The sequence below is a fragment of the Panulirus ornatus genome, chromosome 63 (assembly GCF_036320965.1).
Source record: "Panulirus ornatus isolate Po-2019 chromosome 63, ASM3632096v1, whole genome shotgun sequence".
Classification (NCBI taxonomy): Eukaryota; Metazoa; Arthropoda; class Malacostraca; order Decapoda; family Palinuridae; genus Panulirus; species Panulirus ornatus.
The window spans coordinates 23894338-23908979 of NC_092286.1; the positions used below are offsets into that span (position 1 = coordinate 23894338).

At 44.0% G+C, this 14642-nt stretch overlaps 2 protein-coding genes across 2 annotated transcripts; one reads left to right on the forward strand and one right to left on the reverse strand.

Annotated features, from left to right (window-relative positions):
• Nucleotides 1–3029: 3029 nt before the first annotated feature.
• On the forward strand, nucleotides 3030–5530 carry LOC139745862 (uncharacterized). The gene is made up of 2 exons (XM_071656497.1): nucleotides 3030–3066; nucleotides 3797–5530. Exons 1-2 carry the CDS (start codon nucleotides 3055–3057, stop codon nucleotides 4784–4786), a joined length of 1002 nt encoding a protein of 333 aa, XP_071512598.1. The 5' UTR covers nucleotides 3030–3054; the 3' UTR covers nucleotides 4787–5530.
• A 2896-nt stretch (nucleotides 5531–8426) lies between these two features.
• On the reverse strand, nucleotides 8427–10494 carry LOC139745869 (uncharacterized). Its single transcript, XM_071656504.1, has 2 exons — nucleotides 10360–10494; nucleotides 8427–9408 (listed from the first exon to the last, which is right to left on the reverse strand). Exons 1-2 carry the CDS (start codon nucleotides 10420–10422, stop codon nucleotides 8530–8532), a joined length of 942 nt encoding a protein of 313 aa, XP_071512605.1. The 5' UTR covers nucleotides 10423–10494; the 3' UTR covers nucleotides 8427–8529.
• Nucleotides 10495–14642: the final 4148 nt, after the last annotated feature.

Here is a 14642-nt window from a genome sequence, read left to right on the forward strand (position 1 = left end):
GAAAAAGGAAGGTGGACGGTTTCCCCGTCTCACTCCCTCCCCTCTGGGTCGCTTTTCATGACAGAAGATGAGGGTAGAATTCTTTCCCCCTATTTTTTTTTTCTTTTCCCATAGATAGTTTAAGCGAAGTGTGGTAAAGCGGCATTAGTGGATGGGATTGAAGTTAACGTTCTCAAACATACCGGCATCACTGCTGCAGTCGACTCGTTAGATGGGATTTTCAGTGTATGTTTATCTCACAGTGTGAGGTGCCACTGTATAGAGGCAATGAATGACAATAGTGAATGATCAGAATCACAGTGGTATAATCCTGTTCAGCACAACGACTAAGTTGTACCGGCGATCCAGTGGATGGTGAGATGCAGAGAGCCTCAGACTCGGGTGAAGATACGTGACTTCAGGAGTGTTAGAAGGATGTATGGTCCAGGTTCTTTGCTTTGCAGAATGTGTTTGTGTATGGAATAGAGAAACAGGAGGATTTGTATATTGCATTTATGGACCTGTGGAAAGCCTACAAAGATGCTTTGTTAGCTGTAACTAGTATAGAAGTAGAGAGTTACTGGAAGCAGTAAAGAGTAGGAGAAGACGATGGAGAGTGATTCTAGGTAAGGATACGTCTTGCGGCAGGGGTGTGTGTAATGTCTACATGGCTACCTAATCTGTTTATGGATGGCCTACGTAAATGTAAATGTAATGAAGTAATAAGTCTACAATCTGTTGGAGTCTGAGTTTGAGAGACTGAGTGTCAGGTTAAAGGGTTGTGATTCAATGTTAATAAAGGTAAAGTTATTAAGTTTACCAGAAGGGAGAGAGAGAGGTTAGTCTGACTGTGAGTTTGAATGGGGAAAAGCTAGAAGATGTGGAGTGTTTTATATACCTGAAGGTGAACATTGCATCGGATGGAACCATGAAAGCTGAAGTACGCCACAGAGTGGTGAAGAGGCTAGGATCCTGGTTGCTCTGGATGACCTTACAAGTTGGCTATAGACTGATGGGGTCGAACGAAGGGGAAGGGGGGGAAATAGGCTGATATACGTAATTCACTGCAGATGCTTGATATTAAGGACCAGAGAGATTCATCAGTAGGAATCAAATGAGCACACTTTCATATGAAGGTGTGCCTGACATTACGAAGAACAGGATATTATGAATCTCAGCAGAAATGAAACCAGAGTGACATTCAAGGGAAGGAGAGGAGGTTCGAAGTCCGATACATACTGTCCCTGATGTCACAGGCATGAGAACAAGTGCGATCCGACACTGTACAGAGGGATAAAGACCAATTAGGAGGACTCCAGCCCAGCCAATAAAACCTCTGCTTTATGTTCAGCACAGCTTGAGGCATCCCAGCCACTATCGGCACCACCTGTCCCGGGGAAATGTAAGTGTAGAGGCTTCGCATGTTTGTTCCCTTGAGCTCTTCCTCGGACCCAAAAAGGTTTGTTTAACTCGAAGTAACAGAAATGCGAATGTGGTCCAAGGACGCTATGGAGACACCAAAATGCATGTAGTCTCGGACGGTCCGAAGGAAGCAAAGGTAGTGTGTGCCGGATGAGTTGTCAAAACCATCTGGAACTTATGTTGTTGTCAACCGTCTGGAACTCGTATTGTTGTCACAACCGTCTGGAACTTACGCTGTTGTCAACAACCGTCTGTAACTTGTGCTGCTGTCTGGAACTCGTGTTGTTGTCACAACCGTCTGGAATTCGTGTTGTTGTCACAACCGTCTGGAACTTCTGTTGTTGTCACAACTGCCTGGAACTTGTGTTGTTGTCACAACCGTCTGGAACATGTGTTGTTGTCACAACCGTCTGGAACTTGTGTTGTTGTCACAACCGTCTGGAACATGTGTTGTTGTCACAACCGTCTGGAACTTCTGTTGTTGTCACAACTGCCTGGAACTTGTGTTGTTGTCACAACCGTCTGGAACTTCTGTTGTTGTCACAACCGTCTGGAACATGTGTTGTTGTGTGAGTATCTGTTTCAGATCGGTTTCGCCGGATTCGTGCCGGTCAAATCCTCATAACCTCTCCCCTTATGGTGGACACTGACAGCACAGAAGATGACTGTGGACGGATGTGAGGCGAGGAATGCTTCGTGGCAGGAAGTCAAACACTCGAGGAGTCGTACAGAGCTGGAGCAAATAGAAGACAAAAGAGGTAACTGTAAGGAACATAAGAGCAAAGTTATATCAGGCAGAGATATTCTAAGCTCAATAGAATGAAAGTTTGGAGAATCACAATCCACGAAGTGAGTGATGAGAACGTTTATATGACATTGGAAATGACGATAGACCTAATAGTGCACACGAGAATCAGACTATGACAGATAGATTTCAGAGAGATCTGGAGACGCAGTGGACTCATGGTATTCAACAAAGGAAAGGATAGACTTGAGACTGCGGATGTATCAGAGATGAATAGATAAAAGAGTCTGGTCCAAGAGCTTGGGGGGGTCGAAGTCGCTTCATGTCTGTCAAGAGGATTCTGGGAAACATCCAGCCCTCCTTGACCGGATTCTTTAAGCCAAGGGAATGAATAGCTATACTGGAGAGTAGACGAATGCGTAAGTTACGTAAGAGGATCAGAGCAGTGGATGGGACACCAACAGCCCAGGTGTGGCAAGGTATCAACGTTTTCAAACCAGATACTTTTCTATTTCAATTCCTGTCGTCAATTTACCTTAAAACAAATTTAGTAAACATGATATTTTTCCCGATGCTTAATACACCACCGCAAACCGGAATGATATTTCCTATACCGAAGTGATATTTCTCATACCGAAATGACACTTCTTACAACGCCTTGATATCTGGAACTAGATATCCTGGCTGAGGGTTGGGTTGCACGATGAATGGGGAGGTGGGTGTGGCCCACCTCCTGGGCAGGACGGTCAACTTTACCCATCTGGGACACCACTCAGCGTCAATATGGAGTGGACACTATGGACTGGTATGGGGAGCGGCCTTGGACTAGTTCCCACCACCCTCTTCCCGGGGTATATATACAGCCGCGCCCCACACACCAGCAGTGTAGCGACTCTCCTCCCTGCATCATGAAGGCTCTGGTGAGTGACTCCAGGTTTCCTTCGTCTGTTGCATCACCAAGACTTCTTAGTGTCTACCCAAGTCAACAATCGGTCCAGAACATGTAGCTTTTAGTGCCAGACGAAACATTCTCATGATGCAGTAACCAAAACAATATTACATCACCATTATCAGCACAGTCCTGAAGGACAAAGCCTAGTGCATACTAGTTTGAACACAAACCCCCAAGAGTCCACACGCATCAAGTTACGCGTTTACAAAGAAATTATTTGTGACTGTCCATCAACCTTCCAGTCTATATGTTACTAGGAACAGTTCAGCTGCTGCTAATATGTGTTCAAGATATGGGCAGATCTCTTCGTTCTCATCCCCAATAGGTTTTACCTTACACTGTGATACATCCTTAATGTAGACTCAATGCCCTATTCCACATTCGGACTCGTTGCACTGCCACATTCATCGTACCATCTTAACATTTCTCAACCTCATTGTTGTTTATGACATATTGCACGCAGAAGCTGATAAATGTCATTAATATTTAAACCACTGTGGAATTATTCATCATATTAACGTGGTCACGGGTGTTTCAGTCTGGACACTGCTTCACTGTTCAGCCAACTGAACGTTAGGTAAACAAAAATGGATCTATAGGACTTATTTGTAATACCTAAGTTCAGCTTTATGATAACACAGAATGCTAACTGAATTGCTAATCCCCAAGGATAATGAACAATGAATTTCTGTCCTCAGGTATTCCTTGGCGTGATTGCCGCGTCTCTGGCTGCTCCAGTCCCTGATGACTGTGAAACCGTCCAGGTGCTCCCCGGAGCTCTGCCATATGCTGGCTTTGGTTTGGCTGGCCACGGTATAGCTGGTCTGGCTGGCCACGGTATAGCTGGTCTGGCTGGCCACGGTATCGCTGGTTTGGCTGGCCATGGTCTAGCTCCCTTGGCTGCTGCTGCCCCTCTTGCTCATGTGGCTGCTGGTCCCGCTATTGCTCCCTTGGCTGCTGCTGCTCCCGCTATTGCTCCCTTGGCTGGTGCTGCTGCTCCTCTTGCTCATGTGGCTGCTGCTCCCGCTATTGCTCCCTTGGCTGCTGCTGCTCCCGCTATTGCTCCCTTCGCTGCTGCTGCTCCCGCTATGGCTCCCTTGGCTGCTGCTGCTCCCGCTATTGCTCCCTTGCCTGCTGCCCCAATTGCTCCTCTTGCCCACCCTGTGGCCTACGCTGCCCCACAACCTGTTGCTCTGCCCCCAGCTGAAGTGAAGATCCCCATCACCCGTACTCATGTGGAAGTGCCCATTCACCAGCAGGTCCACTACGGCACTCAGGCTTACGTAGCCGGTGCCACCACCCATATCCACAAGCCAGCCTTGGCCGCCCCAGCCATCGCACCACCCACCACCCTCCTCTCTAAGGTCACCCACAACCCTGCAGAGGTCACCATCAAGCACCAGGAGATTCCCGTCGAGCGCCACACCCCCAACTTTGTGGAGACCCCCTACCACGCAGGCACCATCATCGAATACACCGAGCCTGAGGTCAGGGAGGTCAAGGTGCCAACACCATATGCCAAGCCCGTCCCCGTGCCCCAGCCCGTCCCCGTGGCTCAGCCAGTACCCGTACCTACCCCCGTGCACTCCGTGGCCCTACACCAAGCTGCCCCAGTCGCTGCCCCCGTCGTTGCCCCAGTCGCTGCCCCCGTCGCATATAGCGCCGTTGTTGCTGCTGATGACTGTTAGTACTGGACGCCAGGACGACCTGAGGATATTCACGCCAGCCATGAGCCTCTTCTGATGTAGATTTACTTTATATAAATACAGGAAAACCGAAACGAAATTTGTTTGCCTCACACTAACATTCTTCATTACCTGGTGGTTAAGAATGAATTATATATAGATAGATCTAAAGGCACCAAAGCAAAGACAAAATTATCCTGTAAAAAATATATTGCATAAAATATGAAATGGTGATTGCAAATGGGATCTATACAGATGGTTGCACTCATCACCGTTAGCCATCATGTAAGGATTCATCTTAAAACCAATGAATGTCGTAGGGGATAGTAATCTTCATGGACCCCATCATTACAATGGGACTTCGCATTTTTGCGTGGCTACACATATATGACTGATATGTTCAATATTTATGGCTTTTAAGTGGAGTGCAAAACACTCTGGTGCCCGGAAATATTTTGCGCACGACTGAAAATATGAAATTGCTGTTTTGTTTTTTTTTCCACACCTCTGAATTCAACCAGACAGCTGCCTCCCATTACGATGCGCTGCACAGGTCATGACGGAAAGAGGAATTATGCCCTGAAAGAGAGAGAGAGAGAGAGAGAGGAATAGCAAATTGCGGAAGACAAGATGTGGTGAAGTGAATAAAGTGGGATCAGCGGTGTACGTGTGAACAGGATTGAAGCTGAAGAAGAACGAAAATGTGATCTATGGAGAGAGAGAGAGAGAGAGAGAGAGAGAGAGAGAGAGAGAGAGAGAGAGAGAGAAGAAAAAAGAGGGAAGGCCACAGGAGAGAACCCTGAGGGACGCCACTGCTAAGGGAGGCAGGAGCTGCTCCTTTAACTGCAGTCACCACACAGCGAGGAGAAAGAAATCTATGCATCAGGGAACAGTCAGAAGTAGGAGAGGCAAATGAGAATAGTCTCGAAAGCAAAGCCTGATGTCACACGCTGCCAAATGCCTTGGAGGTGTCGACAACAAAACAGATTCGACAAATTTTCCGAAGAAGTACCAGAGGCGGGTCCCACATAGGAGAGAAGGCCTTGAGTAATAGACCCTGGAACGCGCACGTCAAATGGAAGATAAGAAGGAAGGGAATGAGACTCGAGGCGCTGAAGAAGCTAGGAGCTAAGTAGGGTTTCAAAATCTCTCGAGACAGCAGCAAAAATGAGAATGAGGCGATATGTGGGAGGATCAGAATAAGTTTCATTCCTTGGAGAAGCAGCGTTTACGTTTTTAAAGAGACGAAAAAAAAAAAGGAACTAAGAATCAGGTCCTATTTGTAAATTGTCATTAAAGAATCCAATAAATTTTCCCTATAGTGGATTATATCTTTTTAAGAAATCCATCTCTTCAACCCTATTTCTTTTTTGCTTCGGTGTTTCATAATTATGCGTTTGTACAAAAAAAATCCAGATGAACGAAATCCAAATAAGTCTCCTGGTTCAGATGATGTCTCTCTCCAAAAGATGTTACTTTTAAGATTTTGTTTGGCATATGGCTTTTCCGGTCGTCATAATCTTCGACAAATCACTAAGGGAAAAGGAAATGTAACGCGACCGGAAACCTGCAAATACGATACCAATTTTCATAATAGGAGAAAGAAAATATTGCACTACGCAATACCAATAGCAATCAACAACTTCAATTTGAAACAAAAGCGTTGAATTCTCTGAAGTCAACAGACTGAGAAACGGCCATTAAACTTTGATATCGGAATAAAGATGATTTCCCACGAATCTGACCATTCGTTATTCATCTACACTATGTCTGTCCCCTGTCTGTAGAAATGCTGGGGAAGTTACCTGTATGCCAGCTGCTGGAAAGGAATTACTGGCTGCTCTGTCGATATATTTTCAGAAAAAAAGAAACTTTCATTATTGAGCTGGAAGGTTGTGTTGGCAATATGGGAGGTACGGAAAGGAGACATGGCAGAGGTAATTGATTATACCACTGAGCAATGTACATCCACCGTTCAAGGTGTTGTGGCCAGGGAAGTGTGTGATGGTCGTGAGTGATGTGGTATAGCCGGGGAGGGAGAGAGCAGCGGTGGCGGTGAGGGTGCAGCAGCCAGGGAAGGAGGGTATGGTGGTTGTGAGGGAGGTTGTTGTTGCTAGGGAGGGAGGGAGTGATGGTGGTGGTGGTGAGAGAAGGTGTGGTGGCTGGAGGTGGAAGGACGTGGTGGTGGTGGTATGACAGGGTGTGGAAGCCCTCCTCGAGAGCGAGTAGATGAGGGCCTAGAGGGCCAGTATCTGCTAGTGTATAGAGACAGACTTAGAAATATCCTGTGATGTTACGTACTTAAACTTTCGTGAAGCCTCCTATAGAGTCCCACTTAAAAGACTGCAACGTAATATTAAAAGCTCATGGCACTGGAAGTCGAATCTGCTTGCAGATCGCAGACTGGCTCACAGTTAGGAAACAGTCAATGTTATTGAATGGGGAAGCATTCAACTGGCATCGCGTGCCAAGCGGGGTACCATATGGATCATTCTTAAGAACTCACTGGTAATTAAGAAAGTTACTGACGCCAGTATTTCTAACTCACGAAATATAGCCTAGCCAGAGCCGAACTTTTCCAAGATACAAAAGGGACTTGTCTAAACTGATGGAATGATCAAACATTACAAAAGTATTTCATCAAAGACATATGTAATGTAATCTGTCGCTAAGAAAAATGAATATAAAATTGCTCGATCACCATCATTATAAGTAAAAGATGATAAAACCTTCAGGAGTGATTATAATTATCAATCATGGCTAATGATACGGAAAATACATAGCCACACATATCTTGGCAACACACAATGAAGGCAACTGCATGATAGCTTCCATAGCTAGAAATTTAAACCACATTACAAAGGATACAATACTCATCCTATATAGTAATGTCTTAGTCAGAACCTTATTTGGAATAGGATATTCACCTCTGCTCACACAACCAGATCAAAGATGAGGAGAAACTAGAACATATCCAAAGAGAAGCAACGAAACTAATTAATACGGTCTCTTCGAAGAATGGCTTAAAATGAACCAAATACGCAAAGTCTGCAATGAAAGTTTCCAAAGTACTATTGTTTCTGACAACATAACATGTGAATTTAAGGTGATTCGTGGATACGAATAACAGTATAAAAAGAAAGACGTAATAAGAAAGGGAGCAAAAAGAAAAAAAAAATCGCTAAAACACCATCAAAAGTGGAATATATAAAGATTATCAGTACTTCAAAATTAAGGTTAAAAATATCCTTTAAGAGTATCAGTTATCAGTAAATAACAGTTTCGAATGAATAGATTCTACTTGTCTTACTTTTCTCAGTCCAGCTGTAAAGTAACCATCTCAAAAATTGGTAGGACATTTTGCCATCCACACTTTTCAGTGAAATTGCCGTGGCATTCTATTTCTTCCGTGTTTCATGGTGTATCTTCATATTCTCATTCCCTGCTGGAAGTTGAGCCGGATGGAGAGGTGGATAGGGAGGTGGAAACTGCTTTAACATCCTGTATCTACTACAATTTAGATTGAGTCAGCAGAAATCCTAGTCATAAACTGTCAAGGTCTCCTGGCATCTGTCCTTCCAATGTACTTCCATATATTTACATATTCGAAACATGAAACATGCTTGGGTAAGTAGAACAGATATTTCTTTGATTCTTGTCTTTAATTAGGATAATATGAGTCAGATGTACATCAGAAGAGGCTCATGGCTGGCGTGAATATCCTCAGGTCGTCCTGGCGTCCAGTACTAACAGTCATCAGCAGCAACAACGGCGCTATATGCGACGGGGGCAGCGACTGGGGCAACGACGGGGGCAGCGACTGGGGCAGCTTGGTGTAGGGCCACGGAGTGCACGGGAGTAGGTACGGGTACTGGCTGAGCCACGGGGACGGGCTGGGGCACGGGGACGGGCTTGGCATATGGTGTTGGCACCTTGACCTCCCTGACCTCAGGCTCGGTGTATTCGATGATGGTGCCTGCGTGGTAGGGGGTCTCCACAAAGTTGGGGGTGTGGCGCTCGACGGGAATCTCCTGGTGCTTGATGGTGACCTCTGCAGGGTTGTGGGTGACCTTAGAGAGGAGGGTGGTGGGTGGTGCGATGGCTGGGGCGGCCAAGGCTGGCTTGTGGATATGGGTGGTGGCACCGGCTACGTAAGCCTGAGTGCCGTAGTGGACCTGCTTGTGAATGGGCACTTCCACATGGGTACGGGTGATGGGGATCTTCACTTCAGCTGGGGGCAGAGCAACAGGTTGTGGGGCAGCGTAGGCCACAGGGTGGGCAAGAGGAGCAATTGGGGCAGCAGGCAAGGGAGCAATAGCGGGAGCAGCAGCAGCCAAGGGAGCCATAGCGGGAGCAGCAGCAGCGAAGGGAGCAATAGCGGGAGCAGCAGCAGCCAAGGGAGCAATAGCGGGAGCAGCAGCCACATGAGCAAGAGGGGCAGCAGCAGCCAAGGGAGCTATACCATGGCCAGCCAGACCAGCTATACCGTGGCCAGCCAGACCAGCTATACCGTGGCCAGCCACACCAAAGCCAGCATATGGCAGAGCTCCGGGGAGCACCTGGACGGTTTCACAGTCATCAGGGACTGGAGCAGCCAGGGACGCGGCAATCACGCCAAGGAATACCTGAGGACAGAAATTCATTGTTCATCATTCTTGATTATCATAGGTTCACCCGACAGTATAATCTTACTACAGAACCCGAACTTACTTGAATATATCAAATATAAGGCACATATTAGTCTTACTTAATTCGTTTTCCTTAAGTCGAATAAACTTGACTGCCATCCATACACTAGCAAACAATGCAGACCCGTCCACGAAACACGGTTAAGAGATCTTCAAAGTTATTTCGCCATTGAGTAGTAAAGTACAATATAAGGTAAAATCCGATGGGAATGTAAGTGACGAGAGCTATCCATTTCTTGAACTTAACAGAGCAACACTTGTTACGTGGGGAATTCTGTGATGGTCTCCTGCTACTGCGACTTTGGAAATCAAGAAACTGGTATGTGGACATGTTTGTTGCTGAGCCATAAGTCAACATTTCCTGACAAACACAATGTTTCAACATCGTTGTGCAGCGCATATAAACTCCTGCACAGCCACTCACTAGCTGATATATTGGAGATCAAAATCTGCATAAGCCTGTGTACTTCAGAGTTACAGTGATAATGATAATGGAATATTCCTTTATTTACCATATCATCATAAGCCTGTGTACTTCAGAGTCACAGTGATAATGATAATGGAATATTCCTTTATTCACCGTAACATCATAAGCCTGTGTACTTCAGAGTCACAGTGATAATGATAATGGAATATTCCTTTATTCACCGTAACATCATAAGCCTGTGTACTTCAGAGTCACAGTGATAATGATAATGGAATATTCCTTTATTTACCATATCATCATAAGCCTGTGTACTTCAGAGTTAAAGTGATAATGATAATGGAATATTCCTTTATTCACCGTAACATCAAACTGATTCAAGTTGACACAAAAGTTAACTCGTTCTAGACTGAGGTAGTGCCTTGGGTTGACTCTACCGACGAAGGAAACCTGGAGTCACTTACCAGAGTCTTCATGATGCAGGGAGGAGAGTCACTACACTGCTGGTGTCGAAGACACAGCCTCATATATACCCCTAGAAGAGGGTGGTGGTGCCTCGCCCAAGGCCGCTCCCCATACCACCCATACCAGCCACTCCATATTAACGCCGAGAATAAAACTCGTATCCCAGTTTGGGTAAGTGGACCAACCCGCCCAGGACCAAGACCACGCCCTGCTGCCATGCAGGCTGGAATAGCCTTCCACCCAGGGAGAAAAATGGCTTCAGATAGCTAGACAGGACGAGCGATCTTATTAATCATAATTCATCAATCCAGTAAAGAAAAAATCGATGATATTCTACGCAGCGGGATACAACTAGGTTTGTAAATACATGGAACAAATATAACGAAGTAAAAAGATAACAAAATTCATGTGAATACCTGAAACGTCTCCCTATAAGACTATGAAAAACATCATCACCACATCTTCGTGTGGGCTCAGTGAATGATAAATATAAACATTTGGCCACTTGGAGGATATACCTTAGGTTCATTTCAGTTCAGCCTCGCCTGAATGATTTAATAAAACATGGAAAAGATATCCACTCACAAGGATCAGCAGACTTGGCATTGGCACAGCTCAACGTATGTTATGATAGTCAATGTTTAACCAAGCCATTGCTTTTGTGCTAGGGGTTTTTTTTTTTTTTTTGTAAACCCATGACAGTTTTCTCGAACTAAGCTTTCTATACTCATAGCAGTTTCTCGAGCTAGGTTAAGTATACCTATGGCAGTTTTTCTCGAGCTAGAGTAAGTAAACTCATGGCAGTTTCTCGAGCTAGGATAAGTAAACTCATGGCAGTTTCTCGAGCTAGGATAAGTAAACCCATGGTAGTTTTCTCGAACAAGGCTCTCTATACCCATAGCAATTTCTCGAGCTAGGTTATGTATACCTGTGGCAGTTTTTCTCGAGCTAGGATAAGTAAACTCATGGCAGTTTCTCGAGCTAGGATAAGTAAACTCAAGGCAGTTTCTCGAGCTAGGATAAGTAAACTCATGGCAGTTTCTCGAGCTAGGATAAGTAAACTCATGGCAGTTTCTCGAGCTAGGATAAGTAAACTCATGGCAGTTTCTCGAGCTAGGATAAGTAAACTCATGGCAGTCTCGAGCTAGGATAAGTGTACCTATGGCAATTTCTCAAGCTATGATTTGTATACTCATGGCACTTTGCTCGTTGATTCTGAACAGGGAAAATGAAACTTCTGTTACCTTATATAATCTCACGCCCACAACACCATCTAATCAGATGACAGTTCTATAATTACACTGACAATTTCCCACCATTCATAACAAGGTGTGCGTAACTTTATTAACCATAACATTTTTATTTGGCATCCTTGTATATCAACGCACCTAGTCACTGCAAATTGTTCATTAATCGGGCTATATTGTTATATAATTCAATGTGGCCCAGTTTCCGAGCCTGTACTGCTCTAAACAACTTCTTTTTTGCCCCACCGCCCACAGGGTGGACAGAGTATGTAACTGACTGCTTTTTGCGGAAAAAATATATGTGTCTAGCCACACCCAAGACTTGAGGAGTGGTTCTCCATAGTGAGGCCCCCTTGCAGACACCCCTGAAGACGGTCCAATACCTGCTTGTAAGAATCATAATTACGACATCAATACAAAAAAAAAACCAAGCATTTGGGAAGCAGATTTTGCAATGATCATTATATAAAGTTATGCTCAACATGGAGGGTAAGTTGAACTACTTTGAAACTGAATAGACAGACGGTGGCGAATGAGATTTCGAAAGTGATATGTGGGAAGATAACGAGTTTTGGAAATCTTATATCTAACCAGGTTACAGCTTCCCCCATCTTGTGATGTTACACAGCTTCGAATTACGAGAAGAAATATGTTTAGAGTGCAGGTTAAAACAACAACCCCCAAAATAAGGGGAAGAAAAGTCGGTTTAAAATATGTCGAGTGGAGTCACAGGAGTAAAATGGGTGTGACACTGAAGAAACATCATCTATAAAGAAAAAGGAAAGTCAGCAGGAGATAAGAAAGCATGCTCAGGGGAATTACTTGTCAAATAGGGAAAGACACACTGTTGCTCCATAACGCTGACCACAATGAAACACTAAAGAAGTGAACTTTACGTGAGAGAGAATCAGAAAAGCCAAACTTTTGGAGTTTACTGAAGCAAAGACTGACGCTGCAACCTGTCAAATGCTTTGGAGAAGTCGAGGTTCACGACCAAAAGAACAATAGAAGTTCCTTTATCATGAAGACCAAAAGTGGGCACGCAAATACGAGAAATCGCCAGCAGACGACCTCGTAACTCCAAAACCGTAATGGTGATCAAGAAAGCGAAGGTTAAGGGAAGTTTGCGAAAGCCTTGAATGTAGAAGAAGTGAGAGTGATGGAACACTAAGTCACAGGAGCTGAAATGGATCATGAAATTTAGGCATATAAGCCGAGCACTGGAACATCTCAGGCTATTCAGCGCTGTTAATACAGTTTAGAATATTCTATCTTAGAAATTCATCTTAACTCAAGAAAAAAAATGGCCAATTTCAGTTGTGATAGAAAAAGAAATGAAGAATGAAAAGTACAGGAGGAGAAAATAGCCTACATGTGTTGGTAAGAGAACTCAAGCTTGACCTTTGCAGCCTGGTTAAACCTACCAGGGAAAGGAAAATCCCCTCTGCCACAGCTCAAGCCATCAATACTCCACACAAACCCCACCATCACGTTAAGGTCCAATGTAGAGCGTGAGGGTAGAGGAGCTGGAGCAGTGTCCCTTCGTATGGTTGGTCTGAGCCAAAAGAAGCTTCCAAGAAGGGGAAATTTTTTTTTTTTAAGTTTTCAGACAGAGACGTAATAGTTGAGGAGGGAGATTTTTTTTAAAGTTTTCAGACAGAGACGAAATAGTTGAGCACTCGGGTCCATATGCTTTCTATTGTATAAACATATATAGTAACCGACATGGCACAGACAAAACATGCCCCCAGTCAAGGCCATTTTGGTAGAAAGAAAGGAGAGAAAAGATAAGTGTAATCAGAGCTCCGCAGATCTTTGTAAACCTTAACCTTCAAGAAAGAAAAGTCATACGGAGAGAAAGAAAGGCAACAGTAGGAAGAAAATGTCACAGCTTAGCTGTCTGAGGGAAGGAGGAGGCATCATAATAACCAATGCTCGAGTGGCTGGTCACCACACAGAAGCTGTGGAAAGTAGCAGCCAAATACGTGTAGCGGGTCCAGCCTTGTGGATGAAGACACAAGCAGACACCTAATGAAAACATTGGCCAAAATTATGCCTAAAGAGTAGAGAGAAAAGAAACAGGGAAGGCTGAAAAGAGATAATGTTAGAATTAATGAGACGTAAAGCCTTTGATTCCACTGTAGTTAATAAAGACTTGGAGGATAAGACACCCTGATACACGGGTGAGCAGTAATCCATTTTTGCTTGAATCAGACCCCTAAAGATATGAACTACAAATTACATGTTTATGGCATCTATAAAACAAACTATCAGGTTTTGATAAAACAGATTTTGAGCCATTGTTAACGTGGTGTCTCCAGGACGGAGTGGAGGCTGTGGTTATGTCCAACATGTTTGTGGTATTACAAGGCTGATCATTGTGCTCTGAAAACGAAGTGAGGAAAACGAATCATTCTTACATAGAGATATGGGGAAAATATTACATCTTAGCACTATTGAATTTTATAAGGTTACTGCTTCCCTGCTAAATGCTGCGCTGTACATGGACCCTCTCGTCTTTTTCATATTTTTTTTTTATTATCGTCAAAGATACCAGCTTGCAGTTTAATGCAACTTCAGTAAACTTTACTAGAAATGGGTCAAGCTTTGCTCTCTTCTGTCTTTTATGGATGAAATTTCTTCCACTAATATTCTGAACATATTCTTATTTAAGTAAATAAAGACTAATTTTGTTAGGGTTATGTACTTTATATAGGTCAAGAGCTTTTAATATTCTGCTTAAGTTTTCCCTAAAATAGTTTTAATTTTCTATAGTTAATCGCCTTTACGTTCTCTGCGTTTTGGGGAACACTGTGTTATCTACCATCAGGGAACTTTGAAGTTTTACATTTAGTTTCTTACATATTTCCTCTCCTGATTTTGTTACTTTCCCTTAAAGTTCCTCATTCGGGTATCTCTTTCAGTAATAAAGTATGATTCTACTAATGTCATGGAACGGGTTTGGTCTATTTCAAAAATATCCTTTTCAAACTAATCTTCATTCCTTTCTCAGCATTCCCTTTCACTAATTTCTT